Here is a 14907-nt window from a genome sequence, read left to right on the forward strand (position 1 = left end):
TTTCATAGCTGTCTCGAAGCATTTTCGTCCTTGTTATCTTGAATTTCCGATTCCTGTTTGATAGCAATAAACAAATATCTTAATCTTTATTTTTTTTTCTTCCTTGGAAACAAAATACACTGCACTAACTTTTTAAGCCTTGTCCGTCCATAAATTTCGGTTTTATACCGGTGAGGATGATTCATCTTTCGTTCCTGTGTTCTAAGAGCATTCACACTATAGCTTAACAGTCATAAATGGAGTAAGCTGAACCTCGTTGCTAAGAAAGGAGATAGGTCTCCATCACGGAAATTGGTCTAAAGTTTCAAATATACTCGTACGCCCAGCTGAACAGAACAATCACAACGAAAAAAGCAAATTGAAAACCAATAGATACACTCATGCATGCGCAAATTTATCTTCCCTTGTTTGTTGTTTATCCTCCCTATTTATCTTCCTTAGATCTTGTTCGACAGGTGAGAACGAAGCTAATGATTTTTAAGCCTTACGACTGACAATTGTGGTGTTATCTTTAAAATAAAGTATCGAAAACACAAAAGTCTTTTACTGTTATTCCATTTTTTTTTTCATCTCCGTTAATTGCAATATTGCCCGCATTCACCAGAAATTTAGGTTTCAAACTTTTTCAGTTATTTGAAAAATCTGCTGCTCAAATCTTTACGGTATATTTGTTTAATTTATTTGATTGCTGATGCTTTCGAGTGCACAATACTTTTGGTCTTTGAAAACGAAGGATGCTATCACTCGATTCTCTCGAAATTGAAAGATTTCCTTTCAAAACTAGTGCCATCTTAAGGTTGATTTTTGCCTCGTTTTATATTTGTTTGACATGTGTCTGGTTTGTAGTAATCAGACATTGCTTTCCGCTATAACACTGATAGAAAACATAATCAAAATGAAGACCAAATACTCACTTTCTGATAATAAAATATGTAAAAACTCTTTATTGTAATTCATAAAAACATAACTTTATTCATAAAATGTTATTAACTCTTCTACTTAACACAGAGCAATTTTGATAATTAAAAATGTACATATCTCCTCATTTACAATTAGAGTGACTAACATTATCGAGCATTACGCCCATAAAGATTAAAATAAGTTCCAAGACACGATAAAATAGATATATTTTATTATTATGGGAAAAAGAACGCATATTTTAATGATCGTTTTAGGAAACAATACGAAGTCGCTAAAGCAGTGGGTGCTGTCATCATGACTTCTATCCTCCTTAAAATTGATTTCAAGACAGCGAAATGGCTTCCATAGCAGTGATTGAAATTTCGTTTCTGTGGCTAATGCTTATACCCCAGATTCGTGATTACTCAATAACTTCTTCATGATATCCAATCTCAAATGAATGGCAATCAAGGCTGAGGTACTACTTCATGATAAGCAGGATTTTTGGTACCGGTTTTGCTGCGACTCGAGTGTTGCCAAATTATCATTCTAAATCACCTAAACGGAATCACAGCCTTCGCTTAGATTTTTCACTTTCTCTTTTCATTTAACATCAGTTTTCAACTCTTAAATATTTATCATAGATATTAATGTTTGTTTCCGGATTCTTGCTTATGAAGACTTGCTAGATACGCCGATGTTGGATTTGTAGACTAAACCATTTCTTAAATTAGAAAACACTCTTAAATTCTTAGCTCTGAAATCCTCTTGGATTTTCTTAATACTTTCATATTGCCTTTAATTAGTTCTTGAAAACACTATTAATGCAATACTGCTGCTTCATTTTCTCGGTCTCGATTGAACTCAAAGAATTGGCAGTACGGCTGGGATACATGTATAAAATATGATTCTGTTTGGTTGGGAAAGCAAAAAAACATTATGCTTAAATTATTTTCCTCCAGATTACCTGCGTCTTTGCAACATAAGAAGAGGTCATACACTTTCCAATCAGTGGCTTCAGTGGTAAACGTATACTAACTGTTATATAATGTTTTAATATTTTTATCCAGCAGAAAAAAATTGATTCGTTAAAAGATTAAGCCCATGCAGTTCACTTCCAAGTCTTTGTACCCAGTGTCTCTTTTTAGTTATAATCAGCGAAAAAGTATAAGTTCAGATGGTTATTCCTTAGATACATTTTTATGTAATGTATCGTTAAATCGTAAAAATCGGGTGTAAATAAAGAATAATGGCTATGATTGTTTCGTTTCTGTTTCATTTGCTTCCGTTTTGTGTTCTCAGAGTAACTGCATTTCCGCCAAACTCGAAATGCCAAATAACTTAGAGATTCATCTACATTATTTCTAAAATTTTATTTCCGCTAAATTACATGAAGCGTTAAGCGGTAGTTTTCCTACTTCCCCAAACGTATCACTGCAAAAGATAGCAGAATAAAGTTGTTTTCGTTCTATATCGCTAGTTATGCACATTAACGCGTGTTTTGGTTTTGGAAGCCCTTGGTTACAAAAATTTTCCATTAAGAAGCGTTTGAAACTTTAGTTTCATTATTTGTTTGCAAAGTAAAATACATTTGAACAGGAAATACATTGTATTATATGGGGCTAGGGTAGCCAGCATACAGGCCAGTTCCAAATCCGTATATAGTGTTTTCCTTTTCGAAAACATAACTATCAGTAGCTTTTTCTTGATCGAAACCCTTTTAAAAACAGTAGTAGTAGATTAAAACGCATTTTGGAAGCTTTATATGTTATATTCTGCACTCGTAAAATTAGCTGAATTCTTATTTATAGATGCAAAGATAGATAGCCTCGCATGCTTTTAAATAATCTAAATAACCAATCCTTTATATCAGACGTTCTCGGTTGAATTCTCTCCTAAAGGGAAATTTCATATTTCACCTGCTTTTTGCTGTGCTATTTAAAAATTATTTAATCAAAATAAATGTATTTTTCTAATAATGTATTTTTAATTTTTTAAATAATATATTTTTTTGAAAAGGGAGGAGAGAAGGATCATCCAGCATTGGAGAAAGGAGTGCATAGGGTAAAAAGAAGGTTGAGAACTATTGCTTTAGATGCAATCATTTACGTATTGATAATAAAGCAGCGGGGAAGAGTAACAAAATAAATGCAATCCACACTACAGTTTCGCGATAGCCTAGCCTAAGCCTAGTCTAGCTTATATAAAACTTGAGCTGTGGACCAACAGGTAGATCACGGCTGTCGAGTAATAGTTTTACAGAACAACGTACACATGAAATCACAACAGCATAGGCACAGTCATATTATTAATACTATTTCTTTTTATTTTATGTTGCATTTCTGTCCTCTGTCAACATATAGCCTAAGGGATCTGATTTTTATGAATTCTATATGTGGCCTAATCTTTGGCTTGCAATGGTCAATAAAAACATTAAAAAATATAATTTAAAAAATACTAATTATTAATTGAAATTAATAACTGTTTCATATGTAACAAGATAGTAAAGACACAAGCTACAATTACAGTAGTAGTGAAACTGAAGTTAGACGCACTGAAGGGGCGAAAATTACTATTAAAAGTATTTTTTGATCTTCATTTAATGGATAGATTTTTATGCCATCCGTAATTTCTAGTTCCAGTTCTGTACCTATTTAACAAAATAGTAAATTTATTACACTGAAAAAAATTTACTAAATATATGTATGCGTATTTTGTATATATTTGTGGATGTATCGAAAAATATATCATACATACATACACACACACACACACATACATACATACATACACGCACAGACACATAGACCTTTTTCAGAGGCTTATATATATGTACACCTTTCGAGTCAAAGGATTATATTTGATTGAAACTCGGCTGCAGCTAAAGGACCGTGTTACATAAGTTGTGGAATGCATCCTGATCGTAAATACGTGCGACCTTCAGATGTCCACCCGACTATCTCCTATGAAGTTCACATTGTTTGAGACATTGAAATTTAAAGAAAGATTATAGAGTAGTTGTTTGAAAATATTAATACTCATTTTTTAATGAACTTGATCCTTGTTTAGATATTATTTTTTTATTCTTGTTTAGATATTATTCCAGTCAGAAATGCTGCTGAATGTGCTAAAATCTTGATTAGTATGTTTCTGAATTAAAATCAGTTTTGCATTCACAATGTTTTACGATCAAATGAACTGGGTTGCGCCCCCTTTTTCTTAAATATTGTATTTATGTTAATAGGTGATGGCGAAGCACGTGAAAGTTCTGTTCCCAAAGGAAGAGATGTTTTTGTGGAAAAATTTCTAAGAGAAACTGATTCCTATTCACGTTACGTATGGCGTAAACCACAAAAACGCTCATACGGCTAACCCATTCGCCGACGTTTGCACCAGACTCAGACTACATGTGTTTGGCTGTCTTATTTATTAGACCACTATTGAGTCGCTCTGTAAATGAGTCGTAAATATCTGAGTGGAAACCATTATGGGTATTTTCATGAAATGGTTATTCAGCTTCAGATCTTAATTTTAGATGGATAATTACATTATCATGTGCGTAAAGATTTATTGTGTTTGTTTATCTTGAAGTTAAGAGTAGTTTACATATAATAATTTGTAAAAAGAAATGGCTGTAAATTTTTGGTTTTTTCCTTAAATGTATAATTTTTTTGACTGTGCGAAATTCAAAATTACCTCAAAATTGCAGTTTAATAATCTAAAATTTAACAACTGAAGTGGTATCTACTTTTTGTCCATATGTACCGTACTCTAATACTGCAAAACATCTTTATATGCAATTTTAAATAAATGTTATAATATACTTTGAAAGTAAAAATACGCAACAATAAATTAGCAGTTGCAAAAATCTTCCATAAAATCAAGTGAACTGCTCCAGATTCGCTTTGTTGAATGAGTAAAAGCCTGTTGACCGAATTCTGTCAATTGATTGGAAAAGATTGTGTATGTGTTTATGATATGTAAACTTAAATCAAACTGTCAACTGCTAAACAATAAAATTTCTGCACCATATCTAATATTTCTGACATGCAGAAACTAGTCAATGTAAACAATCCAAAAGTAAACAAACAGATACGTAGATAAATTCATTTCGTGATATAGAGATCGTTATATCTTACGACACCACTAAAACACAATTATAATACCTGCAAGGTGTTTCATTATATTTTCATTCACCTCTCAGATTGTGGTAGCCGGTTTGTTTGTTATTCAACTTTCCAATATTTAGAATTTAATCGTTTCTTCCTCATTTTTCTGGAGCAGGAAAACTTTGATGTGGAAGGACGGAGTGAGGTGAACCAATCACCACAGCCAGCCAACGATGCCAAGTCTCTGCTGCAGTTTGCTCTCTTCAACTTCAGGGAAAGTCTGGACAAGTGAGTTGAATCACTTCCTTTCTTCCTTCCGTTTGCGATCATTAGGATAAAAGTAAATTAGAATTTGAAAATTAACACGCAAATCGTGTATTCGGAATTTGTAATTAGTATTTGAGTTAATAAGTTTGAGGGAAGTAGGCGACAGTTTTACTGTTCCAGCCATGAGCAGTTTAGTTTCTTCTTGGCTGAGACTGAATGGATGTTTTGCTATTAAGTATGTACTCTATAATTCCTAATTTTTATATCCTAAAATTGTATATACTAAAGACTAATTATGGATTTTATTTCTGTTTATATATGTGTTTACTAAACGCATACGACTAAGGAGTTTTTAACTTGTGTTGTGAATATAAGAGAAAAGTTTAAGTGACTATGTTATTAAAATTAATTTAATTAGTTGTTTTTTGTTAAATAAACAAGAATAATTTCTTAACTTGCATTTTGTTTATTGCATATTACCTTTAAATTCCTTATTTTGTTTGATATTTATGAAATATTTTGTTTAAATTAGGTCTTTGCAAAATTTTGGTCACGTAATTCCCTTTTACGTTTCATATTATTATAGACAATTTCTATTGTAATAATTCAAAAGGTGAAGCCAATAAAATACAAATTTAAACTTAATGGAGCTTTTAAATATTCTAAATATATAATTTTGCAGAACAAACCTGGATGATTTTGAGATCTTCAATTCTGTATAATATAACTGTCAGCTGCTTAACTAATCTTGACGCAGTGAGATAAATTAGTTTATTTATTTAAATAAGGCAGAGCACACGAAAGCTACATGTCAAAGGAATGATTATATGGAAAATTTTTAAAGTAAAATAGCTCGTGTTTATATTATACATGCAGAAAATTACGAAATAACCCATGTAGTCATAGGAGACTCGAACATGGGCCAAAGTATCAGTAACCACTCTGCCACTGGTGGACGAGTGGAAAAATGCTGGAGGGGAGTTGGAGTGAATTATTGGCAAAGATTGAAGGCTCGTATCCTATTCACTAACAAAATATAGTTTTTCAAAACTTGTAATACAGAACTTCGCATTATACAACTATAGATCGTCCTTTAAAAACAAAAGAGATGTAGTACATAAATAATCATAAACTGGAAAAAAAATTAATGTTTAAATATTTTTTAAACTGAAAGTTTTATAAATTCAGCGCAAAATTTAAATATTATGAGAGTTACATTAAAAAATTAATTTTGCATAAAAAATTGTTTAACGTTTAATAATGAATAATTAATTTCGTTTAATACTAAAAATTCTAGCTAATAATTCCTTATATTCACTTTAATGTGCTTTCGTATAAATACTTTTTAGTTATTTTTCATTAAATAAATTACTAATACTGAAATAATTTACATAGTTAATATTATTAATAAATTCTTATAATTACGCGTTAATTTGCAATACCGTTTTTGAAATATCTAAAAATAGTATGAGCATTATTTTGCTTTTATTCCCACTCGATGAAATTGGATCACTTTTGGAGATATTTTCGTACAGCCGCCATTCATGTTAATGTCAGTTCTTAAAATAATTCAGAAGAAAGCATTTTTAAATTGTATTTAATGCTGTTAATTTCCGTTACAGAATGACACAATAAACTTTCATGATTTAAGTTTATAATAAAAATACAATGTCTGCATCCAAAGATAAGCATATTTCCGCTTAAAGCATAATTATTATTAAGAATGTACAGATTACTTCCCACTACCCTAGAAACCCATTAAAAAGTCCTCAGTAGTACATTCCAAAAAGATACTTTTTAAACAGCAAGATTAATTTCTTTTCTTTAATTTTTTTAATTTCAAAATATTCAATTTTTCCTCAGTTCTTAAAATTAACTGCATTGTACGCAAATTATCTTCTGGTTATTGTTTGTTTTATTTATAATATATACTTTCTCGGTGTTTATTTAATACATATTGAATTTTTATGTTAATTATTAGGTATAATATACTACGAAATGCAATTGAAATGTAATTCATTTCAGTTTAAGTTTTAAATTTTAATTTTACAGTTGATACATTTAAAGACAAAGCTTCTTTTTATCATTAAAATATCAATGAACTTATTATATGAAGAAAGAAAAGTGAGGTATACCTTATCAAAAATTTTGTTGTCTTATTTGCGAACGAAGTTCCATAGTGCCCAGTGACACAAGTTTATGTGTAAGAAAATTAAGCCTTTTGAAATCCTCTTTAGGGTGCATTTTCTATTTCCATAGCACTGCGCTCTCTCATATCGAAGCTGTCCTCTATGAGCTGATTTTCTATTTTAGAATACCTGATTAAGATCATTAATGGTATTTTTATTCGAAACTAATAAAAACTGTTTCAGTGTGAACAATATGCCAATATTAAATTAATTCAACTTTAATTGTTTTTGAATTGTACGTTAATATTTTATTGCTCGAATATTTGAATTTATATCGTAAAGAAAAGTTAAGAAAGCCACGTGCAATAAAAGTGTTTGCCTTATTGTTTTTCATCTAATCTCTAAAGGTATGAAATGCTACGGACACGCGATGGCTCTATTCGAGGTTCCATTAAATTAATAGAGAGTCTAAAATCGAAGAAAAGTAAAGGAAAGAAAGGGAAAGATACATCTGATTGGACTTGGAAGGAATTGGCGGATATGGTCAAATATACCAAGGTAAAACTTTCATGTATATCATTCCTATTGAAGTATTCTAAATTTTATAAATGCTGTATTATACTGTGAATACCAATAGAAGGAATCCATCGCCATACATATATTCACGCATTCGCACGCACGTTCCCTTTTATTACTTACAACTTAGTTGAATCTAAGACAACGAACTTAATATAATTTTAACAATGCATTAGTTTAGAAAATCCTTTTGTATTCAACACCTTAAAATTAAAAAAAATGTTTTAGATTTTAAATTACGTCCAAAGGTGCGTTTTTTTAACGTTTTGTGTGTTACCTTTATTTATTAAATATCATGTTCTTTGCACTTAAACCATAAAATTCAGTTCAATAGCAATGTCGCAAAATAATTTTAAAACGAGCATATCTTTAGAATTTCCGATACACAGTTCCGCGCGCTGGAGATAAAAAGTTTTTTTTTTTTTTTTTTTTTTTAAATTTGGTGTTCCACATGCCCATATTCGTAGGAGGATTACGTCATTCAAAAATCGGTAGAAAAATCGGTTTAATTTCTTCAAATGTAATGCAGGACTCTAACATTTGGTGGCAACAGTTTGAAATATATGAACATTTATAATGATTCAACGCAAAATCGCAAAACGAAAACAATAGTCCTTCAGGGACAAAGCCCGTTTGGACTAAAAAAAAAAAAAAAAACTAAATTGTGGGAAGCTCATTTTTTGCTAGTGGCAAATTTTAAAATTTAAATGAACCTTCTTGTGCCAGTGATAATCATAGTTGTTGAAGTTGTGACTTATCTCACTTGTCTGCTGTAGTTGTGACTTATCTCACTTGTCTGACAGTAACAATAGCAAAAGCCCAAGAAATTCACCGTGGCAGGGAGTGCAAGATTGCGCCTGTCGTTGGAAAGAGCTTTGAGCACCATACAGGTGGCACTACGACATTTTCTCAGTTTCCTCTCCCAATTTTGATGGAGAGCACCTTTACCACCAACCTCTCGAGAGTATTTTCGGTTCGCCGCATATTTAGAGTGTTCCCATGCCGCACAGACACTATACATTTACAAACATCCATGCCTTCTCCAGGACTTTCGGTACGGCAGTGATCCCAAACGGGATAACCACAATCCTGATTGGACGGCATAATCATACGAGTATTTTGTTAAAAATATAAGCAGAAAGAAGCCAGAAAAGAGAAACATCTATTAATATGTTTATCACAATCTAGTGATCACAAAACAGTAATTAGTTGTATTTTTGCCTCTTACTGAATTTACATTATGAAGCTGGTATACTTTTACATGATGACATTAGTGTAATTTTATTTACAATTGTCTAATAAAGCAAAATATTTTAAAGATTACCCGAATAAATTTTGATTCTTGAAATACACGTTCGGATACGTAATCTTCTTAGCAAGATGGTTTTAAATAATATATTTCTTCTTATTAATTATGTATATTTGTTGTATCCTTCTAAATATGCCACATAAAAAATGAATATTTGTAAAATTTGTTTTAATAAAAAATTTTTGTATGCAGTCTCCTCTGATGGCTTCTCTGTTAAAGTTTGAAGCTCCTGAACTGAACAAATTAGCTTTGGAGTGCTTTATAGGTAAGAAAAAATTTTTTTTTAAAATTTTGTTGAATGTATTAAATGGTATAATATAATTTTAAGCCTGTATTTAGTATGCTATGTTTTTATTTATTTGCATTATTTCACACATGAATGCTGAAAATAAATGATCTTGACTTGCTTTAAAAAGGACACTTTAAATATTTTCTAACTATGTTAGTGCATTGATAATTTCAGTTTATATGCATATGGGTGGGTGCTCACGAAATTTACATCACTTGAAGTAAGATATACTGAAAGAATTATTAATGTACAACATTTCATGCAATTTTAATATGTTAAATACTGTCTGGTGTTAATACATAGCAAATATTGTATAGGTAATGTTAAATAGTGTGTGAAATGAAATTATAAGGAAACAAAAGTGCACATGGTTACTTGCAAATGTGCAATAATACTTATAGGTTTCGATTAATATTTCAATAACTCATTTTAAGGAATGAATAAAATATTTTTTAAAAGAAAATTAGTGATTTTTATATTGAGATATATATATATCTCTCTCTATATATACATATATATATGTGTGTGTGTGTGTATATATATATATATATAGAGAGAGAGAGAGAAAGATTTTGAAATACAGTTTTCAATAAATAAATAAATATAAATTCAGTACTTTCTTGGTTGAGTTGTACTTCAATTTCTATCTCTCTCTTAATGCCATTGCAAAATAATGTAATTTTACCTTTGTTTTAACTCTCTTAGTTTGAAGATATTTCTAAGCTAATTATAAATATTAGACATTTTCCTTTCCCAGTCCTTCTTACCCCTGGATATAGTTAATTAAAGATTTCAAAATCAATGGCTTCCTCTCTGTATTTTTCTCTCTTGGCTTTCTCCTTAACCATTCACAAGTATTTCTATTCAAAAACAGAGCCTGTACTCTCATCTTTTGTCTGAGATTCCCCTCTGCTGCATTTTTCTTTTCTTTTCTTTTTTTTTTTTTTTTTCTCTCTCTCTTTCTATTTTATTCAGAATGGAAATGGTTAAGATATTTCGAATGTTGCATAATGCGTAGATAGATCTGCAATAGAATATTTCAAAATTCCCTCAATAATTCTATGGAGGATTTTGAAAACAAAAATTCTGTTATGATAGCATATTATGAATATGGAATTCATGCTGTGTAAAAAGCAGGAAATTACGCAGAATGTTCCATCAGGTGAAAATGCAGTGATTTTGCAGAAGATCATTAAATTGAAAAAGGCGCATTATTTCAAGATCTGAACAAAATTATTGCGTGAATATGATGACAGCAAGAAACTTGGATGAACATATTTTTTATGTTCATTTAGAAATTTGACTGACAAATGAAATTATTTTATTCAAGGATTAGAATAATTCTCATTCTTCTGATGCTGAGCTTCTGAGGATTAGAATGCTCCTCATTCTTCTGGTGCTGAGCAAGCACAAATATGTGAGCTTGCTCAGCACCGGAAAGAAACGGTGTTTTTCGTTAAGTTTGGAAATAAACTTAAGCCGCTAAATTTTGGAATAATTCGTTCACAGAGAAACTTTGATTGAGCATTTTTTCTTGTCATGCAGATAAAATGTAATTCGTGTTCGTAAGACAATCCATACTTTCTACCAGTCATAGGTTCTGCTTATCATCGAAGGAAATATATCACTAAAATCTACATATATTAAGAATTGTTCAATAAATCAGGTATTTTAATTGAGAAATTCCACTGGAAAATTTTCTGGTAAAGCTAAACAAGTAATAAATAACGGATGATAATGGACCATTTAAATTCGATAGAATAAAGCATTTGTGGACATCAGTGAAAATGTAGTACCAGCAAAACTAAGAGAAGCTCAATAAGTAAAAAGTAATTGGTAAAATTCAGGGTGGTAACATTAATTTAAAAAAAGCCGATATTTGATGAACTTCTTTCTCTTCCTCCAGCTTTTGCAAAAGCAGTAAAAATATTTTTACTCTGCATTCAACTTATCAAAGGATCTAATGCCACGCATTCTTGCTGGAACCAAACTTGAAAATTTTATTTTCAGTAGAAGATAAAAGCGGTCTTTAGTTTGCCACTATTTTGAAAGCTACAAATGCAAATGAAGGAAAAACAATAAAAGGGGTTTTGAGAGAATATTGAAGATATTATATACCAGATTTCACTTGTTAACTGTCGTCATTGGTATCTTTCGTATTCTGTTGTTAAGCCTACATTGTTATAAAATTGAATTATTTTAGCTTTCACTTGTACATCTCTCTCTCTTTTTTTTTTATGTGTCGTATTTGATTCTTCCCTTTTGCCAACATAGAAATGAGAGGTTTCTTTTATATGTTTGAAATTAAACATTCGTCAAATGCACCAATAATGTAGCTGATTCTTGTTAAATTAGGTATTATGGTTACATATGCAAGAACATTTTTGTGTACATCTAAAGATTTATAATACATCTGCAAAAACATTTCAATGAAATTTGAAATAAATAATTAATGAATTAAATATGCAGCTTTCAGTATTAAAAAACATAATTTATCTGCATAATATTCCTAAGATTTATGAGTTTGATTGGACCAAACGGTTAAACTTCGGAACAGCTAAACTGTATATGTAAGAAACTTTGTAATTAAATTACTAAAAAAGTTATTTTAGTTGGCAAAATAAGACTAGAAAGTAGGCCACCCAGCGGCCGAGCACTAAAGTCGCTGAATACTGGTAGTTCGGTCCGAGGTTCAAATCCCGCGAATGAGCAAGCTGCATGAGCGTTTTCGTTGTTTCCACATGTGTAACGTGTATACGAGTAAGTCCTCCCGTTAGGCAGATAGCCCTCGAGGATTTGCGTTATCACAAAAATTAAACCAAAACTAGGAAGTTTTCAGTCAAATAGTAAAAAAGAATTATCTTCTCATAGTTTGCTGTGCCAATTAACTTTCACGTAATTTTCAAAATATGTTACTACTCATCATTCTAAGGGCTGTCCTTTTCTTGTTGTAACATTTAACAGTTTCTAAGAATATCAGGCACAAGTATTTCACTTAAATCACGCATAAATATTTCATAGAAAATTTTACTCGGATTACTTTTTGAGATAATCTTTCCAAAGAGATCATATTTAAATGATATCTAACGCCCCGCTGAATTTTCACTACTAATTTTGCTTTAGATTTTGACCGAGGGGGGGATGAGTTTTTCCTAGTCAGTTTATGTAACTTCTTGCTAAAGGTGAGCACTGAGCATTAAACGCTCCAAGAAGGTATTCTTTATATGCTGTGCCGGTATATATACACACAGCGGTACTTTACATAACGAAATTGCTTACACTATAAACGTTCCGTATGAATACGCACGTGAATCAAAAAGTGTCCCGCATAACGAAGTCGGTCCCGCATTACCAACTGCAAGAGACATTCGCCTCCACATTAAACACATTATTCTGTTTAAATGGTGTATAAATACAAAACCATTACCTATGAATAGGAAAAGGCAAACATTAGAATAGAGGGCAAATAACCAAATTTCTGAATATTATTTTACCCCTGAAGAAATTTAAACCGATTTTGACCAGGAATTTGAAGAAACCCCAAGGGAAGGTTTTCTTTTCTTTTCTTTTTTTTTTTCTTTTTTTTTTTTTTTTTTTATTATAAACGCCAAGAACGCAGAGAATTGGTTATATGCCGCCAGCTGCGGTTATCAAGGATATTCCACAAAAGATTAGAGATTAGATTCTACTTTTCTTAAAGGTGAAAATTTATTGAATTGGAAACGAAAAGAGGTTCAGGTCACATCTATCAATTACATACCAGTATACTGAGATGAAAAGAATGCGTGATCGGTTGGAGGACAATTAATTACGTTTATTTCCAAAATTGGTGGTTTCTTTAATATTCGCTGAAATTTTTATGGATGTTTAGCTGTTATGGACCGGGTTTCGTAGAGGATTAAAATTATTTTCATAGTAAACACTATTCCGCATTATGAACACCATCGGAAAAAAAATTATCTCCTTTGCGAAAGCGCCTCAACAAAAATTATAGCCAATATTTTTTCAGCTGTAATAGAAAGCAATCAAAAAAATAACTTGATTGATTCTTTTTTTACCATAATGAAAGAAACCATTATTATGATATTTTTTCTGTTATGTGACAGGAGTTGTTTATGTTACGGTTTTTTCGAAGTTTTTGTTTCGTTCTAGCTATCATGAGGCATATGGGTGATTATCCAATGGCCAAGAATCAATCTGAAGTTGATTGTGTGTACACAATTCTAGTGGTAAGCTTCTTATGTAATCCCATTTTCAGTGAACATAAATATTTAATTAATTTAAATGCAAAACTTTCCTTCTTTATACTTAATAAAATTCAATCTTTTTTTAAAATTTCTGAATTTCTTTTAATATATAAAAGTTGTGCATCAGTCCCCAGCTATAATGTACAAGTTTTATTCATTGTCGCAAGTTTCATAAACCTATCGTGATCCCAAAATGAAATATACATTGTAATATGAAAAGAAACATGCCCTGTGAGATAGTAAAAGTATTGTAACATTCAATACTTGATTAAATTACAGCCATTCTGTTCTGAACCACATACATATTTACCAAATAAATATATATGCATAAATGTGTGTGTAAGATTTAAAATATGAAACTCAGAATTACAAACTTTAATTTGGTAATACCCTTATTTTTTATTTTAATTTGGCTAACGAATCTAAAGTGCATGATCTCAAAATTAATCCTTTTCATGATTGTGTATGTAATACTGCTATGATGCGACAGCTGTTATCCAATCATATTTAAGAAACGTTTTACTACATACCTCATGCTTTGCTGATGCGTACCGCCTTTTTACTCCCACTTCGCTTGCAGATGTCAACATGTAATTCTCATTGCTCTGCTTTGTCCATTGTTTAAATAGGTAAATAGCTATATAAAATTGTGGGGCGCATAACGCCCATAATATATATCGGAACCTGTTTATGCTTATCAAAGCTTGCTTTATTATGAAATAAAAGTATGTTGAATCAATGGCCATGTCTGCTTTTACTTCTCTGTTAAGCATCATTCAAACCACGCAATTATCCATTACAGCTATCCCAAATTATTCTATATTCTGAGTCTGAATTTTAAGAATCAAAAACAAAAACTCAAAGTTTTTTTGAGAAAATAATTTCTGCTATTAACTTTATATGACTTTTTGAAAGCTGAAATTTAAGTTTAAACCTCTATGGTACTAGTAAAAATAATCAATATTATGAAGTTTTTCCTGTGTACTTGGAAAATTTTATTATTTTAAATAGCAATTTATTAATAGCATTTTGTGAAGTTTTTATTAGTCCAAAAGAGCTATTTCCCCTGAAGGAAAATATA

General features: G+C 30.8%; 2 protein-coding genes across 2 annotated transcripts in view; one reads left to right on the top strand and one right to left on the bottom strand.

Annotated features, from left to right (window-relative positions):
- Positions 1–14907, top strand: part of Myo10A (unconventional myosin 10A) — a 388389-nt gene that overhangs the window by 350661 nt on the left and 22821 nt on the right. Inside the window, exons 48-51 of the mRNA XM_035365884.2 lie at positions 5185–5297; positions 7813–7963; positions 9483–9555; positions 13732–13808. Coding sequence (XP_035221775.1) covers positions 5185–5297; positions 7813–7963; positions 9483–9555; positions 13732–13808 — 414 coding nt within the window. The remainder of the gene's footprint in view (positions 1–5184; positions 5298–7812; positions 7964–9482; positions 9556–13731; positions 13809–14907) is intronic.
- The window catches only part of LOC118194700 (uncharacterized), a 114697-nt gene that overhangs the window by 9822 nt on the left and 89968 nt on the right, over positions 1–14907 (bottom strand). The window lies entirely within an intron of this gene.

The sequence above is a fragment of the Stegodyphus dumicola genome, chromosome 9 (genome assembly GCF_044657685.1).
Source record: "Stegodyphus dumicola isolate Sdum_Otavi_A_Nest chromosome 9, ASM4465768v1".
Classification (NCBI taxonomy): domain Eukaryota; kingdom Metazoa; phylum Arthropoda; class Arachnida; order Araneae; family Eresidae; genus Stegodyphus; species Stegodyphus dumicola.